Source organism: Petromyzon marinus, chromosome 68 (assembly GCF_048934315.1).
Source record: "Petromyzon marinus isolate PM22_M1 ecotype Great Lakes invasive population chromosome 68, UKy_Petmar_22M1.pri1.0, whole genome shotgun sequence".
Taxonomy (NCBI): domain Eukaryota; kingdom Metazoa; phylum Chordata; class Hyperoartia; order Petromyzontiformes; family Petromyzontidae; genus Petromyzon; species Petromyzon marinus.
In genome coordinates, this window is record NC_133734.1 from 3,622,715 (window position 1) to 3,647,358 (window position 24,644).

Below are 24,644 nucleotides of genomic sequence, written 5' to 3' on the forward strand. Positions count from 1 at the left end.
CCACCACCACCCAGCCCAAAATAATTATCTCATCAAAACTTTATACCATAGGGCTCATTGCATTTCGGACCAACACCACCTGACCAGTGAATTAAAACATGTACACCTGGCCCTCAAAAGGAATGGTTACTCTGACCGTACCATCCGCCAAGCTGTCTCTCCCTCCATACAGAAACAACCACTTGATACTCCGGTCAAAACCATCACACTACCATATATAGCAGGCGTTACTAAAAAAAAAGATTTCCAAAATTCTAAACAAACAAGATCCAGGTCCGGTTCAATACAGTACACAAAATTCGTGATCTGATCCCATCCGTGAAGGATGTCATTCCTGATTTACAGTACCCCGGGGTTTACAAATTGAGTTGTACCTGCGGTGATTGCTACATCGGTGAGACAAAGCGACATGTCTCTGACCGAATTCGCGAGCACAAATCAGATTTGAAACACGGCAAAACGAATTCTTCTGCCGTGGCTGATCACTGTTACAACACTGTGGGGGATCACGATATAATTTTCTCCGATACCAAGGTTCTTTGCAAACCCACGGGCTTTTATCAGAGATTTGTTCATGAAGCAATTCAGATCTACAAACACAGACACAATTTCAACCGAGAGGATGGTTTCAAATTAAGCAACCATTGGAAAGATGTTCTAAATCGAACTAAACATTAAACTAATTTCAATGGTACAGTATATTTTTCAAGTAGTGGTACCCCAAACTTTCGCAGCTCTTATAAATTCCCCCTTTTCACACCATCAATAGGTAAACTCCCCCCTCCCCCTTCCCCCCCCCCGCGCCAAACTGCGAGTCCACCGGCACTTACACCACCTCTTTCCTAAAATCCGCCAATCAAATGCTAATTTTTATGCTAATTTCTTTGTCAGAACACCTTGTTAGCTCGCACACAGGTCCGATGTCTGAGAGTGGTTGTGTTTCGCTAAATTCTCCTGTTTGATGAGTACTAGGTGCCTCGGTGAATGTATATACTCTAACTTTAACATAGCTATTTCTGTGACCAGTTACAAGCTAATCACTCAGCTATTTCAATGCTAAATTCGATGCTAATTCCTTTGTCAAGGGGTGCCTCTGCGGATGTGTATACTTTAACTTAGCTATTTCAATTAGCCATTTCAATGCTAAATTATATGCTAATTCCTTTGTCAAGGCGCTTTGTTTCTTCTCATACAGCTTAAAGGTCGTGATCTGAGCGTGGCTTTTTTCACTCCAGCACTGTCCTCCAGACAGTCTCGTCCCTTCACCTGATGAAGGCCGCTGTGTTGTCACCGAAACGTCGTGATTTTTTGTTATTTTTTGTTATTTTATTTTCACCTACGTGACTTTACCCAATAGAACCAAAGAGTATGTAATTACATTATGAATATTAAACACAAAGGATACATTACTAATGTATTTTTGAAACTGGTCTACTGACACTGGTGGTGAGACGAGGCCATGGAGATGCCTGCGGTCTATGATGTTAGCCAATACGTTTCAAAGACAATGCATCATCTATTATCAGAGCCATGTTCGTTTGCATGCTTTGCCACGAGTCCCGTGCGTGGTGAATGCGGCAGTAACTTGATTCCTTTCAAAAGCTGTTTCATCGATTTGTATGTTTGAAATCTTAGCACAGCTGTTTTATTACTACCATAAAAGGGTAACAACACATGTTCTCATTTTTCACAAATGCAGGGTGCTTTGAAAAAATGTTAACACTTACACGGAACTTTCGTTTTTCATGTACAAAAAACGGATAATACACTGTAACAAAAAGTCCAAAAGTCTTCACTTGTTCGCCATCATTGTTAACACATGCCTGGAATCTTCTCCAGAGTCCGGAGGCATGTTTCTCGTGGCATTGTTGCAAATTATCAGAAGTGTTCACTTTTTTAAAGCATCCTGAACGCATTGGCTGTACACCGGTGTTCGTAAGTGTGAATGAGGATGTTTTAAGTGTCAATGTTCATAATTGTGCATGTTCATGAGGGTGGATTTTTGTAAGTGTGAATGTTCGTAAGTGTGGATGTCCGTAAGTCTGGGATTGCTTGTGTAATGAGTTAATTCGAGGCGCACACTTGAACTTGGAGGCAACACGTTTTATTAACGAACATTACGTTAACTCTTAACACTAACGGGATAACGACATAGGGTGGTGAACCACCGTTCCTATGTTTCAGTTTATTTATTTTGGTATAGCCCTGTGAGCCATTCGGCTCTTGAATCAGGTGCAACCACAACAAACAAAAAAACACGAACACTTGGGGGAGATGGCAATTTACTCTCTGGATGGGACAACGCCTAAATTGGACCAGGACAGCCAACACGCTGCCTGGTCCACGTGTGCGAAGACCGAAGACCACGACGACGGAGGTTTCTTCCCAGCCAGGACCAACTCCGGTCCCCCCTGGGGCTCGGCTTTAGCCCTGTGGCATGGCCAGGCTCTGCCCTTGGCCACGCCCCTTTTCCAGATCCTTCGTGACAGTTCAGAACCCACATCACGTGTTCCTCTCACCCTCTCCCTGGTCCTCGTTACCACCCCATCCAGTCACGCGCCACCTCGTGTTTACTCAGCCTCTTCCCTGGTATGTTCATTCAGGTGCCAGGGAGAGGCTCTGCCATACAGTAACACTCACACGGTACTGTCGCTATACTATAGTGCCATCATAAATGACACTACATTTTATGAGACCTCCTTTGCCAGTACCAAGATATAGGAATAGGTTTTACCCTTTTAACTGGCACAAAAACTGACACCTTTATTCAAGGCATCATGTTAAAGGGTAAAACCTATTCCTATATCTTGTTACTGGCAAAGGAGGTCTCATAATGTAAATGCTAACCCCGAGCCCTCAATACTCTGATAGTGCGCTGTTTTTGAGTTGTACGCCTTTTGGCGTCTTCTGGTTCAACACCAATGGAGACTAGGCTCTAAGAAAAGCCGTCTCGGGTGTGGACCAATCAAATTCAAGGACAGTGCATATTATCAGAGTTGTCTTTTTTGTTTGCATTTTGACTGCTTGTGTTGTGGTTATTGCAAACACGATGCCTTGAATAAAGGTGTCAGTTTTTGTGCCAGTTAAAAGGGTAAAACCTATTCCGACACTACACTTGTATTGCCAAAAGTAACAAAGAGGTGAACGGGCAGGTCAGAGAGGTCTTGGAAGTGGAGCCATGATGCTGGTTTAAAATCCTGGCTTCAGTTGCCCAAATTTGAACCTTGCTGAAACCAGGTTCTTTCAGATGCGGCGAGTTTGAAGGTCGCCATAGACTCAACATACGGAGAGCCACAGACTCACAATCTGGGTCCTCCGGTTTCCCCCCCCCCCCCCCGCACATTTTTAATCAGCATGAGCTGATGAGCTGATTAAAAATGTGCCATACATTTCGACGTGATGATGATATCAGCCACTTTGGTCGAGATATAATTTGTGATGACCACGTGGTTTATGAATAAGAGCTACACAGCTCATCGGGAATTACCTGATAAGATAGACATCGTTTAGTATTTAGTAACGCCACTCACCGGAACAAGCCGCTCTGTGACAGCTGCCTTATGTGGAAAGAGTCAACAAAGAATAGCAGCTGGCTATGGCAATACGACCCCCTGTTTGTTTTAGGATATCCATCCAAGCGTCGACGGAAACCACCGGACTTAGTCGGGCGCCACCGGTTGCTATGAGATGTTAACTGCCTCGCCTGGTACGCAGGAGGTCATGGGTTCGATCCCGGGACCCTGTGAGATGTTGTGGGTTCACTACTCTCCCAACACACACACACCGGTTAGTATGCTTAACTCACTAAATTGGCCACCTTTCGTTTACTGATTGGCTGTGTCGAGTGGTGGTTGTGACGGTGGTGGTGATGATGGTGGTGAGTTTGACGACACGCATTTATATATATATTTACGCGATCCTGCACATGCACGAAAAACATTCATTATTTATTATAACGAGTCCTCATTGTGAAAGGGACATTTACTTTGTAAAAGGGGAATTCCCGTGCCCGTGGGTAGTTCGCCAGATGGGTGTGGTGGTGATGGTAGTGATGGTGGTGATGGTAGTGATGGTTATGGTGGTTGTGATGGTGGTGATGGTAGTGATGGTAATGGTGGTTGTGGTGGTGATAATGTTAGTGATGGTTATGGTGGTAATAGTAGTGATGGTGATGGAGACGATGTTAGTGATGGTTGTGGTGGTGGTGATGGTGGTGATGGTAGTGATGGTTGTGGCGGTGATGGTAGTGATGGTGGTAGTGATAGTAGTGATGGTAGTGATGGTTATGTTAGTGGTGATGTTAGTGATGGTGGTAGTGATGGTTATGGTGGTGATGTTAGTGATGGTGGTAGTGATGGTTATGTTAGTGGTGATGTTAGTGATGGTGGTGATGGTAGTGATGGTTATGGTGGTGATGTTAGTGATGGTGGTAGTGATGGTAGTGATGGTTATGTTAGTGGTGATGTTAGTGATGGTTATGTTAGTGGTGATGTTAGTGATGGTGGTGGTGATGGTAGTGATGGTTATGGTGGTGATGTTAGTGATGGTGGTAGTGATGGTTATGTTAGTGGTGATGTTAGTGATGGTTATGGTGGTGATGTTAGTGATGGTGGTAGTGATGGTAGTGATGGTTATGTTAGTAGTGAAGTTAGTGATGGTGGTGATGGCTGTGGTGGCGATGATGCAATCGTTGTACAGTGCAGTAGTAGGAAGCGTGAATAGGCAGGGGTGGGTTGAGGCATAAACGACGTGGATGTAGCTGTGTGTGTGTGTAGCTGTGTGTGTAGCTGTGTGTGTGTGTAGCTGTGTGTGTGTGTAGTTGTGTGTGTAGCTGTGTGTGTGTAGCTGTGTGTGTAGCTGTGTGTGTAGCTGTGTGTGTGTAGCTGTGTGTGTGTGGCTGTGTGTGTAGTTGTGTGTGTAGCTGAAGGGGCAAGTGGCTGTCCGCTGTAACGAGTAGCAGCAGCAGTGTCTATAAAGGCCGTCACTATAACACACACAGAGGGAGTGGAAGTCCGGCACCACACACTACACAGAGATTCACCAATACACACCCACCACACACTACACAGAGATACACATACACACACACACCACACACTACACACACACACTCACCACACACACCCATCACACACTACACACACCACACACTACACAGGGATACACACATACACACCACACACTCACCACACACTACACAGGGATACACACATACCCACCACACACACACACCACACACCCACCACACACACACACCCACCACACTACACAGGGATACACATATACACACCCACCACACACACCCACCACACACACTCACCACACACACTCACCACACACCCACCACACACACACACCGACCACACACACCACACACACACCCACCACACACACACACCCACCACACTACACAGGGATACACATATACACACCCACCACACACACCCACCACACACACACACCCACCACACACACACCCACCACGCACACTCACCACACATACACACCCCACCACACACACACACCCACCACACACACACCCACCACGCACACCCACCACACACCCACCACACACACACCCACCACACACTACACACACACCCACCCACACCCACCACACACACACCCACTACGCACACACACCCACCACACACACACACCCACCACACACACACCCACCACACTACACAGGGATACACATATACACACCCACCACACACACCCACCACACACACACACCCACCACACACACACCCACCACGCACACTCACCACACATACACACCCCACCACACACACACACCCACCACACACACACCCACCACGCACACCCACCACACACCCACCACACACACACCCACCACACACTACACACACACCCACCCACACCCACCACACACACACCCACTACGCACACACACCCACCACACACACACACCCACCACACACACACCCACCACACTACACAGGGATACACATATACACACCCACCACACACACCCACCACACACACACCCACCACGCACACACACACCACGCACACACACCCACCACACACACACCACACACACACCCACCACACACACACCACACACACCACGCACACACACCCACCACACACACCACACACACACCCACCACACACACCACACACACACCCACCACACACACACACCACACACACACACCCACCACACACACCACACACACACCCACCACACACCACACACACACACCCACCACACACACACGTATAGCCTGTAATAGACTTGTGGGGCAAGTGCTGTTAGTAGTGAGCAGCGCCTATGAAGGCTACCGGCACTGTGGCACACACAGAGGGGGTGAGTGGCCACTAGCACCACGCCCGCCCGGCCGCCTTTGTCTCCCCTAGTAGACGATGTTTACCAGACACAAACACCACTGCGCCAGGGGCACTCATTTGAGGCCGAGTCGACCTAGGGGAGGACCTCAGGACCGCTTCAGATCATCGCCGCTATCGCTGAGCGGTGGTGGTGGCAGTGAGCGGGAACCGAACTCGGGTCTCCGTAGCGCTAACCGCTGCGCCACCACTCGCCGCGATGGGAACCGCGAGATCTCCCGCTCGTCCGCGTTCATCTCGACCAGCTCAGAACCTCCAGCAAGTCACGTGACGTCTCTGTCTGTGCGTGTGGCCAGGCCCACTTTGAACCCTCCCCATCTGTAGATACCTATTGAAGTCATTTGTTGCGATGTATTTTGTACCAGGTGTAAGGGGCCGTCCATAAATGACGTCACGCGATTTTTTACCCCCCCCCTCGTCACAAATAGTCAGACCCCCCCCCCTCAAATATGACGTCACAAAGATCTGCCCCCCCTCCCCCCCCAAAACCATATTTCCATTTTGAAAATAAAACTTTAAACTATTGTTGTCATTGCAGTGCGTATTTAATGTGGCACTGCACTCTGATGTTGTAGGAGTGTTGTTATAACAATTAGTGTTGTTATAACAATTCTATATTTAAAGTTGTGCATTTATATGTGACGTCACATTTCTCAAACCCCCTCCCTCCTCGTCACACATCGTCACAAAATGTCTGACCCCCCCCTAGATGCGTGACGTCATTTATGGACGGACCCTAAGGCCACCACTGAGCTGATGTGCAGCTTTTTCAGAAGCGGTACCTGGCCATCACTACGCCATGACAGCAGTTCAACAAAGTGGCTGATATCATCATCATCATCAAAAATCACGTGGGCATTTATAGCAGCAGCCAAACACTCTAAACGCGTAGAGATACACAGAGACCCAGAGATACAGAGAGACCCAGCGACCCATGTAGATACATAGAGACCCAGAGATACATAGAGACCCAGAGATACATAGAGACACAGAGATACATAGAGACACAGAGATACAGAGAGACCCAGAGATGCATAGAGACCCAGAGATACATAGAGACACAGAGATACATAGAGACACAGAGATACAGAGAGACCCAGCGACGCATGTAGATACATAGAGACCCAGAGATACATAGAGACACAGAGATACATAGAGACCCAGCGACCCATGTAGATACATAGAGACACAGAGATACATAGAGACAGAGATACAGAGAGACACAGAGATACAGAGAGACACAGAGATACATAGATACCCATGTAGATATATAGATACCTATGTAGATACATACCCATATACATACAGAGACCCATATAGAGACCCATATAGTTACATAGAGATCCATACAGATGCATAAAGACCCATATTAGTACGCACATACCCATAGATTAAACTAAACTATTTTTTATTTTACCTGGTTAGGCCCCACTGAGCTATGTGGCTCTGACTCAGAAGCAGCCTGGCTATCACAAATACTCAAAAAGCACGATTCTACAGACTCATAGAGAACCGTAGACACCCACAGAGATGCCCATAATAATTTAAAGACGCAGAGACGTTGATTCTAAATGTGGAGGGAAAAAACCGGAGGACTAAGCGAGGTCGTTAACATCTCCTAGCCACCGTGATAATGATGAGAGAGAGAGAGAGAGACGCAGACACCAAATATACAGCAGCAGCAGCAGGCATAGTCAGGGTCACGGGATCGAACCCACGACCTCCTGCCTACCTCATAGCTACCCTGGCACCACAATGGATAGAAAAGGGAAGCGGGGAATGAGAAAAAGTGAAACTGTCTCCATCCCTTCACTTCCTCGACCCCTTTGTCTTGTCGCCGCACGTTAACATCCTTGACTGTCGCCGTGGTGGCCGTGAGATGTTAACTCCATCGCCTGGTACGCGGGAGGTCGTGGGTTCCAATCCAGACCCTGACAATGCCTGCAGCTGTATATTTGGAGTCTGCGTCTCTATCCCCTCCAGATTTACAATCAACGTCATGCGTTCCGAGTATTTCACTGCAATACATTTCCACGTCATGATGGTGATGGTATCAGCCACGTGGTTGAGCTGCTATCACTACGTGATGGTGGCCAGGTCGCTTCTGAAAAAGAGCTACATAGCTCAGTGGGGCCTTACCTGGTAAAATATAAAATAGTTAATAGTTTTAGTAGAGGTCACTAATCTATATGGGTCTGTGTCTTTGATAATGTTTCTCTATGCGTTCATAATATTTGGCCGCTGGTATGAATTTCTACACGATGATGATGATAATATAATTTGTTATGGTCTGGTATGCTTGTGAAAACAAAGAGCTGCGTAGTAGCTCAGTGGGGCCTTATACCTGGAAACAACGAAAAAAGTTTATAGCTGGCAGGTTCATAGCGACAAGGGGCATGTCCGTGCGTGTTTGAATCCACAGGGAGCAATCCCACATCATGGGACCTCCTTTGCCAGTACCAAAATATGAGAATAGAATATCTGTCCGGTGCCTTTCCTGGTCTCAGACTCTGGATCGCCTTCAGTACTTCCTCAACAGATGGCACTTGAGCCAGAAGCTCACAGGGGGTGACTTCTTCCAATATTTGAGGCACCGCAGCCTCAGCAGGGTCATCCCCACTTTGCACCAAGATGTTTTTTGGACTGAGGGATTTCCCCTCCCCCAAGACTTTAGAAATGCTTAGAAAAACTGGTCCTGGGGTTAGAAGATCAGCTTTATTTACCTTAAGAATGGTGATAGGTGTAGCACTGCAAGTTTATTTTTTGATGGAATTAAAGAGTGATTTGTGATCGCAGACTACTGAGGCAAATTCCATCTCCTCAGTAACCTGCGACCACCACCCATCCTTGCAGTGCCGCACGGCTCTCCGAACCTCCGAGCGATAAGCCTCCTCATTCAACCATCACCACCCTCATCACCACTATAAAAATCACCACCATCATCAATCACGTACGTACGTAGAACTTCTTTCACAACCTCTGTGTAACCAACCACATGCGTGCGTGCATGCTAAGCCGTGAGTGGAAAGTTGCTTCAGCTCAAGCTTTGCCCAATCCTGCCACGGATGGCTCAATAACAACACAAACTCAACCGCCAAAACGGCCCTCGGTGGTCAATCAATCGCACAGTTCGTGCAAATGTTTGATGTTCACGTCGGCCTTCGTGACCAATATTATCCACAAGAGGTTTACGTCGGTTAGATCGGGTAAATCTCAATGTGTCGTTAAGCCCGCCACAGCGTACGAGTAATGGGTTTGTCACGTAGACAAAACTTGCTAATTCGTTACTAGTTCCGCATTAGCCGGTTTGCGTGTTGGAGTAAGCCCATGAAAAAAAATCACAATTTTAGTATAGTTTAGTGTAGTATACTAGTACAGCACTAGTGTGTAGTGTAGTGTATAGTGTAGTTTAGTGTAGTATACTAGTACAGCACTAGTGTGTAGTGTAGTGTATAGTGTAGTTTAGTGTAGTATACTAGTACAGCACTAGTGTATAGTGTAGTGTAGTTTAGTGTAGTATACTAGTACAGCACTAGTGTATAGTGTAGTGTAGTTTAGTGTAGTATACTAGTACAGCACTAGTGTATAGTGTAGTGTAGTTTAGTGTAGTATACTAGTACAGCACTAGTGTATAGTGTAGTGTATAGTGCAGTATACTAGTACAGCACTAGTGTATAGTGCAGTGTATAGTGCAGTATACTAGTACAGCACTAGTGTGTAGTGTAGTGTATAGTGTAGTATACTAGTACAGCACTAGTGTGTAGTGTAGTGTATAGTGTAGTGTATAGTGTAGTATACTAGTACAGCACTAACCTGTTGCGTGTTGGAGAGTAACCCCACTACGACATTTACAATTCGAGTATCCGTGACGTTTCGCCAGTACATTACAAGCAGCAGCATCAGGCAGCAGCCACAGAGTTGTGGAGAAATCATCATAAAAATCCTCCTCCAAGTCCACTTGGTTGAGCTGCTACCATTGTGTGATGGCCGAGTTGCTTCTGAAAAAGAGCTACACAGTAGCTCAGTGGGGCCTTACACCTGGTTAGATTAAAAACAAGTTTTGGTTTCATTTGTATTTTTATTTGCGTGATTTGTTTACCTCTCCTATACTTTGCACTCCTATCGTGTGTATTGTGTTTGTGTGGTTTGTGTGGTGTGTTTGTGTGGTTTGTGTTTGTGTGTATTGTGTTTGTGTGGTTTGTGTGTATTGTGTTTGTGTGTATTGTGTGTTTGTGTGTAGTGTGGTTTGTGTGGTTTGTGTGGTTTGTGTTTGTGTGGTTTGTGTGTATTGTGTGTTTGTGTGTATTGTGTTTGTTGTCATAACGATCCGACCCTGTGCCCTCTACTGGGCCATCTGTGAACAAGGAGATTCATAGCTCATCGGATTCCTACTGCAGTATATAAATACTCATTCAGATTCTGGACTCTTGATGCTGTGATGAGACTTCCCACGCGACCACCACAGGAAAAGAGACATGCAAACTCCGAATATACAGCAGCAGGCATCGTCAGGGCCAGGATCGAACCCATGCATTCCTGCATACCTGGCGAGGGAGATAACATCTTGCCGGGTCACGGGATTGAACCCACGACCTCCTGCGTACCAGGCGAGGAAGATAACATCTCAGATACCACGGCACTCCATTTGCTCGCAAGTGGCACGGGCAGTCCACGGAACGTAGGGCACGCCAAACAACCGGGTCACAATCGCAGTGATTGAACCTTTGAATCGTTCCCAGAGAAATGTTCCGAATACCTTAAATTTCGATTTAAAGCTTTCGTGACTGCAGGGATTCATATTCTTGGTTCTTTCGGCAAGTCACGTGGAAGGGAAATAATTAATAACAAATAATTGTTTTATTTGTATTATTTTATTATTTCCCTTCTACGTGACTTTTCCGAAAGAACCAATATATGAATTCCAAATACCTGTTCGCCTTTTGGCGTCCTCTAGTTTGACACTGGTGAGACCAGGCCCTAAGGAAGGCTGTCTCTGGTGTAGGCCAATCAGTTTCAAAGACAATGCCACATATTGTCAGAGCGCGTTTTTGTTTGCATGTTCAACACAAGTGCGCGTGGTGAATGCAAACAGGATTCCTTGCAAAATTTTTCTGTTTGATGTTTGAACATCTTAACACCTGTTTTATTGCCAAAAAGGGTATTTTTTATTGTTTCATACCTTGGATGGTTTACAAATGCATGTACGTGTGTGAATGTTTAAATAGTTTAGCACCGTACGTAACCAGCCGCGCTAACCGGAGGTGTGAACGCCCGAACCTGAGAGTCAGCAGCTCATGAAGGTGACAACGATGATGATGGCGATGATGGCGATGATGTCTTTCTTTATTTTTAGGATTTTTGAGTTTGACTTTGAACCACATTCTCGGCGTTCCTGGCTACATTCTCAGCGTCGTTTGAAGTCAAATTTATTCGGAAATGCGTCCGAACCCAATCGGATCTCGTACGCCAGGCCATGCTCTAGGCTAGATTTGACAGGATGTTGGCTACATCGCTCGGTATGCAGGAGGTCCGTGGGTTCGATCCCAGACCCTGCGAGATGTTATGTCCCCTCGCCTGGTACGCAGGAGGTCGTGGGTTCGATTCCGACCCTGACGGTGCCTGCTGTATATGTGGAGTCTGCATCTCTCTCTCCCCGTGCGTGTGTCTCCATGTGTCTTTGTGTGCGCCTGTGTGTCTGTGTAGTGTCGTGGTCAGCGCTACGCTGCGCTAACAACCTGGCGGCCCGGGTTTGATTCCAGCTCACGGCCAACACCAGCAACAATTATCTGAACCAGTTCTGGGCCTCCACTAGGTCGACTCAGCCTCAAATTTGTACCTGGTGCGGTGCGTAAACATTGCCACTGGGGAGACAAAGGCGGCCGGGCGTGGTGCTGGCCACCCACCCCCTCGTGTGCCACAGTGCCGACCTTCATAGGTGCTGCTCGCTAACAGCACTTGCCCCTACAATCTGTTAAGGCTACACGGGGGTTCGTTGTCTTTGTCTGTGGTGTCATGGTCACGACATGTTAACTACCTCGCCCGGTATGCAGGAAGTCATGGGTTCGATCCCAGACCCTGCGAGATGTTAACTACCTCGCCCGGTATGCAGGAAGTCATGGGTTCGATCCCAGACCCTGCGAGATGTTAACTACCTCGCCCGGTATGCAGGAAGTCATGGGTTCGATCCCAGACCCTGCGAGATGTTAACTACCTCGCCCGGTATGCAGGAAGTCATGGGTTCGATCCCAGACCCTGCGAGATGTTAACTACCTCTCCCGGTATGCAGGAAGTCATGGGTTCGATCCCAGACCCTGCGAGATGTTAACTACCACGCCCGGTATGCAGGAAGTCATGGGTTCGATCCCAGACCCTGCGAGATGTTAACTACCTCGCCCGGTATGCAGGAAGTCATGGGTTCGATCCCAGACCCTGCGAGATGTTAACTACCTCGCCCGGTATGCAGGAAGTCATGGGTTCGGTCCCAGACCCTGCGAGATGTTAACTACCTCGCCCGGTATGCGGGAACCCATGGGTTCGATCCCAAACCCTGCGAGATGTTAACTACCTCGCCCGGTATGCAGGAAGTCATGGGTTCGATCCCAATCCCTGCGAGATGTTAACTACCTCGCCCGGTATGCAGGAAGTCATGGGTTCAATCCGAGACCCTGTGAGATGTTGACTACCTCGCCGGATACGCAGGAGGTCCGTGGGTTCGATCCCGTGACCCTCATGATGCCTGCTGCTGCTGCTATTTGTTGTCCTTCCCCCACCACCTCCGATTAGCGCGGTTGGCTACTAGGTATGGTGCGAAAGAAGTTCAACAAAGACAAAGATCTCCCGTGTAGCCTGTGACAGACTGTTGGGGCAAGTACTGTTGGTAGCGAGTAGCAGCAGCAGCAGCACCTATGTAGGCTACCGGCACTGTGGAACACACAGAGGGGGTGGGTGGCCAGCACCACGCCCGGCCGCCTTTGTCTCCCCCAGTGGTGATGCTTACACACCGCACCCGGGTACTCATTTGAGGCTGAGTCGACCTAGGGGAGGCCCAGGACCGGTTCAGATAATCGCAATCACTGGTGGTGGTAGTGGTGTCCGTTCGCGGGAATCCAACTTGGGCCTCTTCCGGGTTCGCAGTGCAGCGTAGCGCTAAGCAGCTACACTACCACCGCTCCCCAAAGTACGGACAGTCTGTGGCAGGAGGAGAAATTCAATTATCTGTGAAGCTCTTTGTTCACAGATGTTCGGTATTGTGTGTAGTATGTGTATAGTGTGTAGTGTGTGAAGTGTATAGAGTGTGTATAGTGTGTAGTGTATAGAGTGTATAGTGTGTGTATAGTGTGTGTATAGAGTGTATAGTGTGTGTATAGAGTGTAGAGTGTGTATAGTGTGTAGTGTATAGAGTGTATAGTGTGAGTGGAGTGTGTGTATTGAGTGTGTGAAGTGTGTATAGAGTGTGTATAGAATGTATATAGAGTGTGTAGTGTGTATAGAGTGTGTAGTGTGTATAGTGTACAAGGTGTTTAAAAATGATGGACCCGATTTTCAAAGCAGTACTGCTTTAAAATCGGGTCCATTTTTAAACACCTTGAACTTCTTTGGCACCGTACATAGCCAACCACGCCCATCAGAGGTGTGTGTGGGTGTGAGTGTGTGAGTGAGTGTGTAAGTGTGTGTGAGTGAGTGTGTGTGAGAGTGTTGCGTAACGCTGTGTGGAAGCTACCTGGTCTGTCGCTCCGCACTAAGCTTCAGGTCTTCTCGGCCACGGTCATTCCCTCCCTTCTCTACGCTTGCGAAACGTGGACCCCCCTAATGGAACATCTTCGCCGGTTAGAAACATTTAGGCTGACCTGCCTACGATCCATCCTGGGTTTAACCAGACTGGATTGTGTGAGGAGCTCACAAATCCTTGAAAGATCTGGGCAGGGTCCTATCGGTGAGCTCCTCCGGCAGGCAAGGCTGCGATGGCTGGGTCATGTAGCCCGCATGCCCAGCCACCGCATGCCGAAACAGCTTTTGTTTGGCCGGATTGAGGGGGCTAAGCGGGCGCGGCACGGGCTAGAGAAGAGATGGAGTGATGTGGTACAGGAGGACGTGGAGCTGAGTGGACTTGCCGATGACTGGTACCAGCGGTGTCAAGATCGGCCTCTGTGGAGGAGGCTCGTGAAGGATGCTACTGGGCAGTTGGAGGCAGTCGCCCTCCAACAACAACGGAGGGCGGAGGAGCGACGCTCACAACAGCGAGCGGAGCGCCGGGTGGCTAAAGCACAGCAGGTTGGCACAGTAGGGGGCACAGGTGGTGCATCAGCCAGTCATCTCAGTCACTCGACCCGTGGCACCTGGGTCTGCCCCGTGACCTCCTGCCAGCGGGCGTTCGACACTTCACGTGGCCTCAGGGTGCACATAGCCTGGCACAAGCGTCGTGGTGACGTCACCGCCACTTAGTGGCGAATGGCGGTTGTTGTTGTTGTTGTTGTGAGAGTGTGTGAGTGTGTGTGAGTGTGTGGGTGAGTGTGTGAGTGTGCGAGTGAGTGAGAGTGTGTGAGAGTGAGTGAGAGTGTGTGGGTGAGTGTGTGAGTGTGCGAGTGAGTGAGAGTGTGTGAGAGTGAGTGTGTGAGTGTGGGTGAGTGTGTGAGTGAGTTAGAGTGTGTGAGAGTGAGTGAGAGTGTGTGAGAGTGAGAGTGTGTGAGAGTGAGTGTGTGAGAGTGTGGGTGAGTGAGAGTGAGTGAGTGTATGTTGAACTGTATGTTGTTGGCACAGTACGTAGTAAACCGCGCTAATGGGGGGCGCTTTGATGCAGGCAATGAAACTTTATAGCTCTGGGAACTTCCTGCCCTGACTGGTGGGGTTCACGCACACACCACACACACCACATATACCACACTACCACACACACTTGCCACACACACTATCACACTACCACACTTTACACACCACACTACCACACAGACTATCACACACTACCACACGCCACACACACTACCACACAGACATGCCACACACACTATCACACACTACCACACACACTTTCCACACACACTATCACACACTACCACACACCCCACATACACCATACCACACACACTTGCCACACACACTATCACACACTACCACACGCCACACTACCACACACACATGCCACACACAGTGGCACACCACCCACACAGTGACACACACCACCCACACACACAGTGACACACACACTCACACAGTGACATACCATACACCACCCACACACAGTGACACACACAGAATTCTTGAAGTGGTCAATAGCTTCTGAAGTGACAGAACAAACTATGGCAAGGAATGTGAAAACCCTCCCCTGTCCATTGTCCAACGGCACAGCAAAGAGGGTGAATGTTACCTGGGCTGTGCAGACTTTCAAATGTCTCTGGCAGGCCAGGGAACATTTATACCACACAGTCGCTCCCTCAGTCTCACTGGGTGTGATGCACTTTTAAATCATCCGGATTGACAACTCATCTCTGTAGAACTGCAGAGCAGTAGAGTACATAGTGTAGCGTAGTGTATAGTAGTGTAGTGCATTGTATAGTGTTGTATATAGTGTATAGTGGTGTATAGTGTGCAGTGTAGTGTATGGTGGTGTAGTATATAGTAGTGTAATGTACAGTGTAGTGCATAGTAGCGTATATTGGTGTAGTGTATAGTGGTGTATAGTCGTATATATAGTGAGTTCAACTGAGTCGCAGACGTAGACTTGGAGGCAACACATTTATTTAACTCCAACACAAAGGGTAACAGAATAACAACCTATGGTGGTAACCACCAGGCTAACTACACTAATTACAATGTAACTAGCTACGTGACCACCAGGCTAACTACACTATTTAGAATGTAACTTGCTACGTGACCACCAGGCTAGCTACACTAATTACACCGTAACTAGCTAAATGATCACCAGGCTAGCAACACTAATTACACCGTAACTAGCTACATGACCACCAGGCTAACTACACTAATTACAACGTAACTAGCTACGTAACCACCAGGCTAACTACACTAATTACACCGTAACTAGCTACGTCACCACCAGGCTAACTACACTAATTACAACGTAACTAGCTACGTAACCACCAGGCTAACTACACTAATTACACCGTAACTAGCTACATGACCACCAGGCTAACTACACTAATTACACCGTAACTAGCTACGTCACCACCAGGCTAACTACACTAATTACAGTGTCACTAGCTACATGGCCACCAGGCTAACTACACTAGTTACTACACTGATTATTACACTAGTTACTACACTAATTACTACACTAGTTAGTACACTAGTTACAACGTAAGTAGCTACTTCGGACCAACAGCTCGGGTCCAGGTCCACGTATTGGAGACTCGTTGACGTAGACGAAGGTTTCTTCCAGGATGAACAACAACGCCGGTCCCTCTGGGGGACCCGGCTTATATTCTCTGCGGCGTGGCTGGCTCCGCCCTTGGCCACGACCACCTTCCAGAATCCTCGAGCAGGATCTGGATCCCAACCACGTGACCAACCCTAGCCCCCACTTGGGGCCCCTTTGTAGACTTGACTTGTCACGTGTCCTCTCGGGTCAACCAGAGTGCCATGGCCTTTAGTAACCTCATTCCTACGGCCGGCACTCCCACACCCTGTCCTGTAGGGGCTGGCACTGCACGCAAAGCGCGGTGCCTCGAGCACAATCGGCGCTCACCGGGCCCCTCTAGGGCCGGCACTGCACAGTGACATCCCGCAAGGTCACTACAGTAGTATAGTAATGTACTAGCAAGAAGTACCCGGCTTTGCCCGGGGGTAAAAACATAGATCCTTCCTGATGTTGGTCAGGGTATGAGCAGATATCAAGGATATCAGTGGTTCAGTCAGGAGGGGATCTGCACAAGGCAAAGTTTGACTTTCCCATCACTATTCATATTCTTAGCTCTTTCGGTAAAGTCACGTTGAAGGGAAACAATAGAATAATAAAATATATATAAAACAATAAAAATTCTCACGACGTTTCGACCATAACACAAACGGTCATCATCAGGTGTGAAAAAAACAACGGCAAGAAACATTTGAAAGAAGTGGCGGTTTGCATTTATTTATTTTTAAAACGGTGTATTTATTTATAAGAAAAAACGTTAGCACCACGGGCAGCGATTTGGCAGTTTATTTAGAAGGACGAGTCCATCTATGTTCTAAAAAGAGGAGGGGGGAGACGAAAAATTAATGTATGCTGTCTGAAAGCCACCGTAAGCGTGAACAATCAATTAAGACCTGAAATGGTTTATCAAATCCTTCCAATGATTGCTAAGCCAGAATCCATCTTCTCGGTTGAAATTGTCTCTGTGCTTGTATATGTGGATAGCCTCATGAACGAATCTCTCATGGTAGCCAAATGGCTTACAAAGAACCTCTGTCTTGGAGAAGTGAATGTCATGTGAGCCTACTGAATTATAACAATGATCTGCCACGGCCGAGGTGTTGGTCCTACCGTGTTTAAGGTCTGCTTTGTGTTCACGAATGCGGTCCGAGACATGGCGTTTGGTTTCTCCAATGTAACTACTACCACAGAGGCAACTTAGTTTGTAGACACCAGGGTACTGTATGTCCGGAATCACATCTTTTACAAACGGAACCAGATCACGGATTTTATATGTGTTGAAACGGACCTGGATCTTGTGTTTATTCAAGATTTTGGAGATCTTTTTTGTGATCCCCGCAATGTAGGGTAAAGTGATGGTTTTGAAAGGCTCCTCAAGAGGATCGTTCTTCATGGTTTGAGTGATAGCTTTGCGGATTGTATAGTTGGAGTAACCATTAGCCTTAAGAGCTTGGTGTACGTGCTTGAGTTCACTATGTGTTCCTGGTCGGATATGCATTTGGCTCTATGGTACAGAGTCTTGATGAGAGAATTCTTCTGTGATGGATGGTGGTGGGAATCCGGTTTCAGATAAGCATCCGTATGGGTAGCTTTCCTGTAGACAGAGTGGCTCATTGAACCATCAGGTCTCTTTTTTATGAGGACATCCAAAAAAGTAGCTTGCCATCTTTTTTGACTTCCATGGTAAATCTGATGGCTGGGTGTATGGAATTAATGTGGTCGAAGAATTGGTCTAGAGCAGGCCGGCCATGTGGCCAGATGACAAAAGTGTCATCCACGTACCTCTTCCATAAGGTTGGGCGCAGAGTGGCAGTCTGGATGGCGTCAGTCTCAAATTTCTCCATGAAAATGTTAGCTATAACCGGAGATAGGGGGGAGCCCATTGGGGTGCCCTCAGTTTGTTTGTAGAAAGTTCCATTCCAAGTGAAGTATGTATTGGTTAAACAGTGTCTCACCAGGGGGGGTACCTCAGTGTTTAGTCCTTGATGAACCAAGTCTTCAATGATTGCGATGGTGTCAGGTACATGAACTTTGGTGAATAAGGAAACTACATCAAAACTGACAAGCAGGTCGTCTGGGAACAGGGAAATACCCTTGATTGTCGATACCAGGTGAGTAGAATTTTGTACAGCAGAGGTGGTTTTTCAAGTGAAAGGATGCAGGATTTCAGACAAAAAACGAGCCAGTTTGTAGGTGGGGGAGTTGATAGTAGAGACGATGGGACGAAGGGGTGTATCTTACTTTATGTATTTTTTGTAATCTTGGTGGCCTGGCAGCAGGTTTCAACGAAAACTGTTTAAATTGATCAATTAATGCGGTTGAATCAAATTATTTTGTTGGTTTGTGTGACGAGGCTGTTGGTGGAATCTTTTTATTTTTGTATAGCTACCATTGTCGAATAATTCTTTAATTTTGTTGTTATATTCTATTTTATCCATGATGACAGTAGCATTGCCCTTGTCAGCTGAGAGGACTACAATGTCATCCCTCTTTTTTAATTTATATAATTCAAAACGCTCATCTTTGCTGAGGTTGCTAGCTGGCATCTTAGCGTTTTTGAGGGTTGCAGCGATTTCAGATATTGCTACGTCTGCAGCGATGTGACCCAGGCCCCTGAGAGCAACGTGTACTTGGGCAATTATATCATTACCTGGTATGTGTTTAGGTGTGACTGCAAAGTTTAGACCTTTAGCTAAAACGGATTTCAGACCATCGGAAATAGAACTGTTACTCTGATTAATTACGACTTTGTTAACGTCTAACTTTTTGGTGTGTGGGTCCGGTCTTTTGTTGAAGAGGTTAAATTTGGAAATCAGGTTGTCCTTACATTTGGTCGACATAGTAGCAGCTGAAGAGGCAGTCATATTGTCTACATGTTCCCAATCCGATGTGGACATTGTTGCCTTCAATGATAAGTGTGATTTGTAGAGTGTCTTGTCTAACTGATCTAGTTCGGTGCGTATAAGTCTGATTTTCTCTGAGATAAGCACTAAGCTAGTTTTGAATAGAATTCGTTTCGCATTAGAAGAAGTTACAGCAGCAGAGGTCAGTGTAAATGCAATTGGTATTACCCCAGAGTCGCGGCATCTCTTCAGAGATGAAGGACCCTCTTGAGGAGCCTTTCAAACCATCACTTTACCCTGCATTGCGAGGATCACAAAAAAGATCTCCAAAATCTTGAATAAACACAAGATCCAGGTCCGTTTCAACACATTACATAAAATCCGTGATCTGGTTCCGTCTGTAAAAGATGTGATTCCGGACATACAGTACCCTGGTGTCTACAAACTAAGTTGCCTCTGTGGTAGTAGTTACATTGGAGAAACCAAACGCCATGTCTCGGACCGCATTCGTGAACACAAAGCAGACCTTAAACACGATAGGACCAACAGCTCGGCCATGGCAGATCATTGTTATAATTCAGTAGGCTCACATGACATTGACTTCTCCAAGACAGAGGTTCTTTGTAAGCCATCTGGCTACCATGAGAGATTCGTTCGAGGCTATCCACATATACAAGCACAGAGACAATTTCAACCGAGAAGATGGATTCTGGCTTAGCAATCATTGGAAGGATTTGATAAACCATTTCAGGTCTTAATTGATTGTTCACGCTTACGGTGGCTTTCAGACAGCATACATTAATTTTTCGTCTCCCCCCTCCTCTTTTTAGAACATAGATGGACTCGTCCTTCTAAATAAACTGCCAAATCGCTGCCCGTGGTGCTAAAGGTTTTTTTTTTAATAAATAAATCTTTTAAAAATAAATAGATGCAAACCGCCACTTCTTTCAAATGTTTCTTGCCGTTGTTTTTTTCACACCTGATGATGACCGTTTGTGTTATGGTCGAAACGTCGTGAGAATTTTTTTATATATATTTTATTTTATTGTTTCCCTTCAACGTGACTTTACCGAAAGAGCTAAGAATATGAATTACTGCAGTCACGAAAGCTTTAAATCAAAAATTTTCCCATTACTGTTGCACATTTCCCTTGGATTCACCTTTCCACTTTTTAGCACCGCATCCTTCGCAAGCAGCTAACACAGAGCCCAATATTGCCACGGACTGATAATTTAATTATAATCCAAACTTCGGTTGGTAAGTTAAAGCTGCTGTTCCAGTCCGGGTTGTTTCTTCTTGCTACAGCAGCGTGACGGACTTGCCTCTGGTGCACCGTTTTTTATGTTGTGGTTCCTCAGCCCGTGCTGCTGCATGGCCTGTCTGGTCTCTGGCTTGTCTCCATGCACACTGATCTAGAGTTTACTCAGCCCGTGCTGCTGCAGAAGTGACTGGGCAGTCTCTGGCTTGTCTCCATGCATTGCTGTTCAGCATTTTCCTCAGCGACCTATATAATTACTTTGATAGGTTAGTGTGGTGTATGTACGTCGCATCTCTTTCGCACCGTACGTAGCCAAGCCGGGCAAATCGGAGGTGCCCTTGAAAATGCCTTATCTTTGGGGAGGTGGTGGGCAAAAGTCAGCGAGCCTTAAAAGCGTTATCTGTGCGGGTTCATATGGAGCACACAAAGATCCCCCGTATAGCCTTTAACAGATGGTTGAGGCAAGTGCTGTTAGCGAGTAGCAGCGCCAATCGCACACGAGGGGGTGGGTGGCCAGCACCACGCCCAGCCGCCTTTGTCTCCCCAGGGCGATGTTTACCATGCACCGCACCCGGGTAATAATTTGAGGCTGAGTCGACCTAGGGGAGGCCCGGAACCGGTTCAGATAATTGTCACTGGTGTTGGCCGTGAGCGGGAATCGAACCCGGGTCGCCAGGTTCATAGCGCAGCGCGCTAACTGCTACACTATCGCTCCCCATACATACACAAACAGATACACACACAGCTACACAGACACACACAAAGATACACACAGCTACACACAAAGACAGCTGCACACACACAGTTGCACACACTATCAACTTTGTACGTTGTTTGAGCGCGAGTGAAAGGTGCAATTGCCAGTTTCCTTTATGACACGTGGGAATTTTTTGGGGCAATAAAATTAATCTGAACTTAGAGCCTCCATAGAGACCCAGATAGAACCAGAGACCCAACAGAGACACAGAGACTAATTTAGAACCGGAGACCGACAGAAACTCCTAGAGAACCAGAGAACCCACAGAGACCCATATCGAACCAGACAGACCCCATAAAGACCGAGCAGCAGCAGAAGACATCAGAATATTTATTTAGACTGCAGGAAGAGGAAATCCGAAGGGCTATCAAGCTCTTTTGCATCACATATTTTCAAGTAAGGGGGTCGCACACGGCGGGGGGTGTTCAGAACGCGGCTAAAACATCGGCGCGTCAACAAAACGTTGCGCTAACGAACGACAACTTCAACAACAACAACCGCCGTCCACCACGCGGTGGCGGTGACGGAACCACGACGCTCGTGCCAGGCTCGGTGCACGTTAGAAGCACTCACGTGAAGTGGCAGGTCACGGGACAGATGATGCAGGTGCCCATGGGTTGACTGCTGCTGTGCCAGGCTAGGTGCAGGAGGAGGTCACGGGACAGACCCTGTGGGTGCTATGGGTTGTGCCAGGCTAGGTGCACATCACTGAACAGACCGTGCAGGTGCCATGGGTTGTACTGCTGCTGTGCCAGGCTAGGTGCAGGAGGAAGTCACGGGACAGACCCTGTGGGTGCTATGGGTTGACTGCTGCTGTGCCAGGCTAAGGAGGTCACGTGACATACCCAGCAGGTGCCATGGGTTGACTGCTGCTGTGCCAGGCTAGGTGCAGGAGGAGGTCACGGGACAGATCCTGCAGGTGCCCATGGGTTGACTGCTGCTGTGCCAGGCTAGGTGCAGGAGGAGGTCACGAGACAGACCCAGCAGGTGCCATGGGTTGACAGACTGAGATGACCGGCAGACGGAAACTGCCCCCAACAAAGACAAAGATCCCCCGTGTAGCCTGAACAGACGGTTGGGGCAAGTGCCATGAGTGGTGAGTAAACAGCAGCGCCTATGAAGGCTACCGGCACTGTGGCACACACAGAGGGGGTGGGTGGCCAGCACCACGCCCGGCCGCCTTTGTCTCCCCCAGTGCTAGCGATGTTTACTCCACGCCATGGCACCAGGTACTGATTTGAGGCCGAGTCGACCTAAGGGGAGGCCCCAGGTACCGGTTCAGATAATCGCGATCGCCGATGTTGGTGGCCGTGAGCGGGAATCGAACTTCGGGCCTCTGCCGGGTTCGTAGCGCAGCGTAGCGCTAACCGGCGCGCCACCGCTCCCCACACAGATACACACCACACACGTACACACGTACGTACGCCCGCCCCCACGCACGCATCCATCCGCATGTACACAGCCGCACTCATGTTCACGCATGTCCAGGTGCTCACACACCCACGCACCCGCACGCCCACACTCCCGCACGCTCACACGCACTCACACACTCACACGCACTCACGCGTACACACTCTCACACACACTCACACGCATTCACGCGTACACACCCACGCCCACACTCCGACAAACTCACATGCTCACACGCACTCAGGCGTACACACACGCACTCACGCGTACACACCCACACACACGGACGCTCCAGTAGATTCCTCGACTCCACCGATGATGATCTCCCCCTCAGTATCCAAACAGCTTCAGCGGCAGCTTGAGGAGTCTGCAAGAGAAGACGCCGGGAGGTTTGGGAGTCAGCGTCTGATGCAGATCGTGGGACGCTAGCAGCAAGCGGCAGCATGAAAAGACCGACACAAACTTAGAAAGAGCAGCGTCAACATCCTCGTGATGATGACGACAATGGTCTCCACTCCTAGCGCTGCGTAGCTCAGCAGGCTTCACACGGTGAATTTGAATAGTTTAGTTTGGTCTGTGGGTCTCTCTGTGTCTCTGTGTATATCTGTGGGTCTCTATGTGTGTCTATAGGTCTATCTATATGGGTCTCTATGTATCTATATGGGTCTCTGGGTCTCTATATGGGGATCTGGGTCTCCCTCTGTCTCTATGGGTCTCCTATACATGTGCAGTGTGGTGAAATACGCGGTGCGCACAGTTGACCGTGGTCATCTGAGGGAAAGCAGGTGAATCAGGGTGCATCCGAGGGCGAGCGGGTACATGGACTGCGACCTGAGGTTGATGCCAAAGAGGTCGCTGCCAAAGTGGTCGCTGCCAAAGAGGTTGATTTATGGGCCAACTGGCGACGGCTTGTCGGGAGCTTGAGCGGAAGCACTTGAGGGCTCGGGATGAGCGGGGACATATAAGCTGGCGCGTGTGCGAGCTAAGGGTTAGAAAGTTGTTGCGGGGAACCAAGAGTGAAGACATCTCACCGCAGCCGCGAAGATATAGAATTGCTGTGTGGAAGCCGCTGGGTGCTGAGGCGCTGTGTGCGAAGCCTCTGTGTGGAGAAGAAGCTGAGAGATGAGCTGCTATGTGCAGGTTAGGTGAAGTGTAACGTAGATAAGAGTGGGGAACAGGTTAGCAAGAAGTGACCGTGTAGATAGCGATAGGAATGCCTACAACTGGTGCAGAAATAGGTTAATAAAGTGTGAGCAGGCGACTTGTTACAACGTGTCAGTCTGAGTGATTAACAAGACACTACACGTGTACAGTATTTGGCTGCTGCTATAAATGTCCACACAATGACATCAGCCACTACTAAAACTAAACAATGTTTTATTTTCCTAAGTGTAAGGTCCCACTGAGCAGCTGTGTAGCTCTTTATCAGAAGCGACCTGGCCATCACAAGGAATGATAGACGCTCAACCAAGTGGCTGATATCGTCATCGCGTGGACATTTATAGCAGTAACCAAATGCTTTGAACGCGTAGAGATACCTAGAGACCCTTAAGAGACACATAGAGATACTGTACATAGAGAGGCATGGAGATACATAGAGACCCAGAGAGATAGACCCATAGACATACAGTG

The 24,644-nt window shown here is 47.9% G+C and overlaps 2 protein-coding genes across 3 annotated transcripts in view; one reads left to right on the top strand and one right to left on the bottom strand.

Annotated features, from left to right (window-relative positions):
• LOC116956967 (tumor necrosis factor receptor superfamily member 6-like) overlaps positions 1 to 24,644 on the top strand; it is an 80,176-nt gene that overhangs the window by 14,972 nt on the left and 40,560 nt on the right. The window lies entirely within an intron of this gene.
• The window catches only part of MAJIN (membrane anchored junction protein), a 50,354-nt gene continuing 47,626 nt past the window's right edge, over positions 21,917 to 24,644 (bottom strand). The window contains exon 11 of the mRNA XM_032978866.2: positions 21,917 to 23,379. Coding sequence (XP_032834757.2) covers positions 23,343 to 23,379 — 37 coding nt within the window. The 3' untranslated portion in view covers positions 21,917 to 23,342. The remainder of the gene's footprint in view (positions 23,380 to 24,644) is intronic.